Source organism: Nelusetta ayraudi, unplaced genomic scaffold, assembly GCF_046127955.1.
Source record: "Nelusetta ayraudi isolate G7.1 ecotype Tasmania unplaced genomic scaffold, CSIRO-AGI_Nayr_v1 ptg000021l, whole genome shotgun sequence".
NCBI classification, from domain to species: domain Eukaryota; kingdom Metazoa; phylum Chordata; class Actinopteri; order Tetraodontiformes; family Monacanthidae; genus Nelusetta; species Nelusetta ayraudi.
This window is the reverse complement of record NW_027466071.1, coordinates 969,203-975,104: the sequence shown is the minus strand read 5'-3', so window position 1 is coordinate 975,104 and position 5,902 is coordinate 969,203. Positions and strand designations below refer to the sequence as shown.

At 47.3% G+C, this 5,902-nt stretch overlaps 1 protein-coding gene across 3 annotated transcripts; it reads right to left on the bottom strand.

Annotated features, from left to right (window-relative positions):
* Window positions 1–2,484: 2,484 nt before the first annotated feature.
* Window positions 2,485–5,118, bottom strand: nkx2.2a (NK2 homeobox 2a). Of its 3 annotated transcripts, XM_076027451.1 has the most exons (3): window positions 4,931–5,118; window positions 4,247–4,580; window positions 2,485–3,618 (listed from the first exon to the last, which is right to left on the bottom strand). In XM_076027451.1, the coding sequence occupies exons 2-3, from the start codon at window positions 4,509–4,511 to the stop codon at window positions 3,032–3,034; spliced, it is 852 nt and encodes a 283-aa protein (XP_075883566.1). In that variant the 5' UTR covers window positions 4,512–4,580; window positions 4,931–5,118; the 3' UTR covers window positions 2,485–3,031. The 3 variants fall into 3 exon arrangements, with proteins under 3 accessions (XP_075883566.1, XP_075883565.1, XP_075883567.1); XM_076027450.1 differs by lacking the exon at window positions 4,931–5,118 and having other exon boundaries at window positions 4,247–4,922; XM_076027452.1 differs by lacking the exon at window positions 4,931–5,118 and having other exon boundaries at window positions 2,485–3,594; window positions 4,247–4,922.
* Window positions 5,119–5,902: the final 784 nt, after the last annotated feature.

Below are 5,902 nucleotides of genomic sequence, written 5' to 3'. Positions count from 1 at the left end.
ATAGAAACGATCCAGCCATGATTTCCACCCACTCCTCAAACGTGTCTATTTTAGGACAAGGCCTTGCATGCAAGCCCGCACGCACGCACGCACGCACGCACGCACGCAGCAGGCAGTGGCTCAAAAAGCAAACAAGGAAGCGCACTGTCTCGCTATTAAAAATAGTTTTCTGCGCCGTGACGCGCGACTTTTTCAGCGTGCACAGACAATAATCAGCCTTTGACGCTGCTGGGGAGACAGAATGGGAGAGGGGGGGGGGATGAGAAGGCTGTTGTTGGCATAGCTCTATCAAGGAAGAAGGACTCCCTGTTAGCCGTGAATGAGCCTTCTTCTCTCTTTCCCAACCTCCCCCCTGACTCTGCAACCACCGGAATAGATATAGCGCGAATTTTTAATTCGTTTTCTCTCTTTAGAGAGACAACAATGCGTTGTTTGAGAGCTGCGCGGCCACAATTTGAGGTTGTTTTTTTTTTGTTGTTGTTGTTTGTAAGAGATCCTTTTTCCTCCTGGTCCGACCCCAGCTGCCCATATTGAGGGCGGTGGGGGGGTACAACGTGTGCAAAGCAACGGTCACAATGGGCACCGAGTGACAGGCGGGACAAAAAAAAAAAAAAGAAAAAAAGCCCAAGGATGCGTCTCCCCTGCACCGAGGAACTCTATCTATCTATCTATCTATCTATCTATCTATCTATCTATCTATCTACACACCGTCTGCATCTGCAGCCCTGCAGCTCGTTAACATGCACGCCTCTGACATAGAAAACACACACATACACACAAACACACCAGGCCCGGGCTTTAGACTCGCCCGTGTTCGAGTACTGTATTATGCAATGATGGAGTGACCCCATCCTCTACTACTACCCCCCCCCCCCCCCCACCCCTCCACTGTCGCCACGCAGCCCTGCGAGATTTTTGTCTTTTTGTCTTTTTTTTTTTTTTTTTTTTTTAAAAGCACAATTTGAAAAGGTTAGACAGCTTCACAGCCGGACAGTCAGTCCGAGTTCCACTGAATCCGATGCAACACCTCCCGTCCTCTCCTCTCTACTTCCTCTACTCCCTTTAATTCCGAACGTGCGCCCTCGTATCACATCACGGCTGCTTTTTTTTTTTTTTTTTTTTGCGCGCGTCCACCGTGACATTAAACGTGCCCCAAAAGGAGGGGGCAAACTTCGGGGAGCGCACGGCCGATCTCCCCCGTTTGTTTGACCTGCGCAGGCTCAACCAGTGGCGGAGCACAAAAACCTTTCAGTGCGGGACAAATTGAGTCTTGTGTGTGTGTGTGTGTGTGTGTGTGTGTGTCCTCCCACAAAAGCAGTAGCCCCCCCTGAGACTCGATTCTGTAAATAATTAGTAAATCTGTCCAATTTAGCTGTTTGTTCAGCGATGATAGGGGCGAGTCCGACATCTGTTGTCAGATTTCAGGGCCCGGGACAAACAAAAATGCATAGATTTTTTTTTCGTCTTTCTAGCGGGTTATCATATTTGCTCAAGATATTGACAGAAGGCTGGTAATCCGCAATGCGCCGCGGTTCTCCTGGGACGCATTTGCGCCTGTTTTTGGTTCTTTCCTTGAGGAACACGGTGACCAGAAAGACATTTTTTAGTAGTGACGATCGTGACTAATGCTAAATGTAATCATAGGGGGAAAAAAAAAAAAAAAAAAAAAAATCAATGTGTGGTGGTTAGAGCACCGCGAGCATTTTCGCTGCCTGTTGGATGTGGTTAAACAAAGACGGCTGGTGACTCATTGATTATTCCTGCTCTATTTGCAGTTTGGCGCTTTAACGCGATAACATAACATTTATTGCATTAAACCGGGTTTTCTTTTTTTTTTTTTTGTCGGTCCACCAACACCCCCGCACCAACCCCCCAACGGTCTCCCCACTTTGCACCGACAGGCTGAGAGTGGTGGAGGATGCCGAGAAAAAAGGAGAGCTTTCGACTGAAAAGCTTCTTATGTGGAGAAGTCCTCTTATATTAAGTGAGTGGATTTTGGTCCCATTTCACAAGTGACTTTAGCCTCTTTATTAGCGGGGCGATCGGATTCAGAGAAAATATTCCGCGGATTAAATTTGCTTAAAAAGAAAAAAGGGGGGTTGACTGAAGTGCGACTGAGTGCGAGTCAAGCTCCGTTCCTGCGCCACAATATAGCGTTTGTCTCGTCGCTTTCCATTATGAAAATTAGCAAAATAGAATTTTTGCTCGGTGATCAGGCGGGATAGGACACTATTAAAACCAACCCCTTATTTCACCAGCACGTCCTTTATATTAAAATTCTCATTTTGCAATTAGTTTTTGCAGCGCGTAATGGCGCTGCTGTTGTAAAATAAAATAAAGAATTAACCCTCTTTTTTTTTCTTTTTTTTTTTTTGAAATATTGTAATTAAAGGTAGATCTTTGAGCTTAATGCTCCATTAAAACCAGTAGGTTCCAAACACACGCCATTGAATATTGAAATAAAAACAAGGGGGGAAATTGATGAAAAGTTGCCAGTGTTTATTCATGGCCATAAATATTTTTTCGGTCCATAAAAGAAGCAAGAAATTAAAATTTCTATAATTATAAAGTGGTTCGTACGTGCTGATAATAACACGAAGGGACAAAAGGAAACAAAAATAAAAGAGAGAAGGGGGGGGGGGGGAAACATCTCTACAACCAACACACAACATATTTTTTACAAAAAAAATATATCACAAGAAGAGCATTGACATTCTTAATAAAAATCTATACGGGGAGGAGAGGTTTTTTTTGGACCCAGTTCTCTTAACGAAAACATGTAAACACGGCGCACACATGAGCCCCGAATAAAAATGGTAGTGTGTATAATATGAGTCAAGCTGCAAAAATGAAAAGTCTTTTGTGTGTGTGTGTGTGAGAGTGTGTGTGTGTGCGTGTGTGTGTGTGTGTGTGTGTGTGTCTGTGAGAGTGTGCGTGTGTGTGTTGTTTTTTTTTCTCTCCTTTTCTCTCTCGCCTTGTGGTCAAACTCCCTATATTGTGCCTCCGAGCCAAAAGTCTCTGCGGATCTCTCTCACCAAGTCCACTGTTGCGTCTGCACCAAGTGATGCGCTGCTGTGGGGAACTGTGGCGCGGCCGCGGCGCCGTACTGGGCGTTATACTGCATGCTGTGCAGCGACTGGGCACTATAAGCCGAGAAGGGGATCCCGGCCTGAAAAGTGGCCGCCAAGTCCTGAGCTTTAAGAGTGTGACAAGGCTTCCCATCCCTGACTAAGACGGGCACGGCCACCCGCCGAGGAGAGGGGAGGTGGGTCACTTCCATACCTTTCTCGGCCCGGGCTCTCTTCATCTTATACCGGTGGTTCTGGAACCAGATCTTGACCTGGGTCGGGGTGAGGCGGATCAGGCTTGCCAGGTGCTCCCTCTCGGGCGCCGACAGGTACCTCTGCTGCCTGAAGCGGCGCTCCAGCTCGTAGGTCTGCGCCTTGGAAAACAACACCCTCCGTTTGCGCTTCTTGCCCGAGTCGCTGCCGCCGCTGCTCGAAGTTTCCTTGTCGTTGTCCGGCGACTCGTCGTCCGCGGACGGCTCCGGGGATTTGGCCGAGTCCTGGGAGCCGGAGGAGGACAGGCCGTGCACTGCGGCAAGGAACGGGAAGAACACTGTCAAAATGTTATGTTGTAAAGTTCTCAGGGGGTTGCAAGCAGTGCAAACACACGCATTTGATCGATAAATGCACACAAAGAAGCAATAATTTGCAGATATCACAGAATTAAATATAATCCCCTCTTAAAAACGCCAGATTTTTTTGTGCCGTTTTCAACTTTTTTTTTTTTTTGTGGGGAGGTGATTTTGAGAAACACACATTCTCAAATCCCATGTCTGCTCCGGGCAAAGCAAGTCACTGGAGCATTAAAAGGTGCATTGTCCACCCGTAGACCCCCCCCCCCTCCCCTTCCCACCACCACCACCCCCATTACAGAATGCGCTCTTATTTCTCCACAGCCTCGTTACGCCGCTGAATAACTTCCAGCCCTCGCGGCGTTTTATCCACCAATTTTCCCCCGCGACGCAAAGTGGCCCCGAGCCCCGGACACCACACGCGTCTGCAAAAGGTGGCTGGCTGCAGGCTGCGCATAAAGACGCACGCATGCATGGCATGGTGCACGCCACCCAAGGGCGCCGCAAACGGGCTGGAACCGGAGGCAGCGTGCCGTCAATTAGCCGCACAAAGCTCGAAAACGATCGCGAGGAAGTCATTCGTTGAAAAGATTCTCGGACTCTACTTACATGAATATTGAATACTGTCCGTCGTCGCGAGCCATCGCGTGTAAGGATTGTCACCACTGTCGTAAAAGGGGTTCTTTAAAGGGAGATTTTGAACGTTCTCGAGTGGACTTTGCACCAAAACTCCTGCGCTCTTCGTCGTGGACGTGCTCTCCGATCCCTCCGTGTCTTCCTCCGCGCCGGTGATAGATCCATCCTCGTCGTTCGTGTCAGGCAGGTCCAAAATGTCCTTTACAGAAAAGCCCGTCTTTGTGTTGGTCAACGACATGTTCTGGCGGAAGGGGGGGAAACGCGCAGGGAAAAGTTGCCGCACCAGCTTCTCGGTCGATCCGCCGCTCTGAGACGAGAAGAAGAAGAAGAGGAAGAGGAGGAAGAGGGGGGGTGGGGGGGAAAGAAAAACAAACAAACAAAAAAAAAAACAAAAAGGAAAGAAGGGAGAGGCGACGTTTGAGACACACAAAAAAAAATGGGACGAGTATCAGTCGCTCTGCGTTGAAGTGCAGTCAAAGTAGCCGCCGGTGTGGAGAAGCATCGCCTGAGCGAGCGAGCGAGCGAACGAGCGAGCGAGTGGATGTCGGTGCCTGTAAGTCCAGCAGGAAGATTGCCAAAGTGGCTGAAGTGCTATAGTATGCGGCTCATGGACACTGCGCTGCTGCTGCTGGCTGCTAGAGGGAAATAAGCCATTACCTTGCCCGATCAGTCCATATAAGGTTGGTCTCAACACATGAACCTGCAGTGAAAAAGCATTAAAAAACGCGAAAGGTTGGCCACGTGTGGGCGGGTCTTAGGAGTCAAGTGGATGAAGACAGTGTTTGCAGATGTGAAATTGTGGGTTTTGGGGAGATCCGAGCCTCTACCATTGGTGCTTCAGAGCATGATGAGTGGTATAACGTGTCAATTAATTACAAAGACGGGGAGGGCCTTTTTTACACCCTATTTACATACAAAGAACCTCCAAGTAGCTTTCGACTCACAATACTTAAAAAGCCCGTTTTAACAAATTGCTCTCGCTGACGCTTTTACCGCTTTATATCCCCGCAACAAATAAATATATATACATATATATATATATATATTTTGAATATACATTTTCTATTAGCTCCATCCACGTTTTCTTTATTGTAGTATGTTTTCATTAATTCGGGCTATAGCATCCGCAATGAGGCGCGGCTATTGTGCAAATATACGACGTAATTTATGTAAACCTTTTGTGTCAATATTTTTGCCAGGGCTTAAGGACGAGAGTGTGCGCTGAAAGTGAAACACGTCCCTGTTTATTCGCAGGTGCTAAGCCACCGTTTTCACATGTTGGACTTATAAGACTTACGCGATGCCGATAATGAGGGCCAGCAATAAAGCAGCGAGCCTGGCAATTACACTAATAATGATCCCAAAATTAATAAGGCACAAAGAGCGTATAAAATAACTAATAATGCCATAAAACAGCGAATGCGTAGTTGGTGAAAAATAACGCAGGCCTTAATATATTTTCCCAAAATATGTATATACATCTTTCATAGCCTACTTTATGCGTTTAGTTGTTTTCTTTAACACTTCACCCCCTAACAAATCCCTTCGTTTTTATTTTGCCAGCGCGTCCTAATATTTGTCTCCTCCCCCCCCCCCCCCCCTTTTTAAAGTGTCTCCATCTCCGTGTTT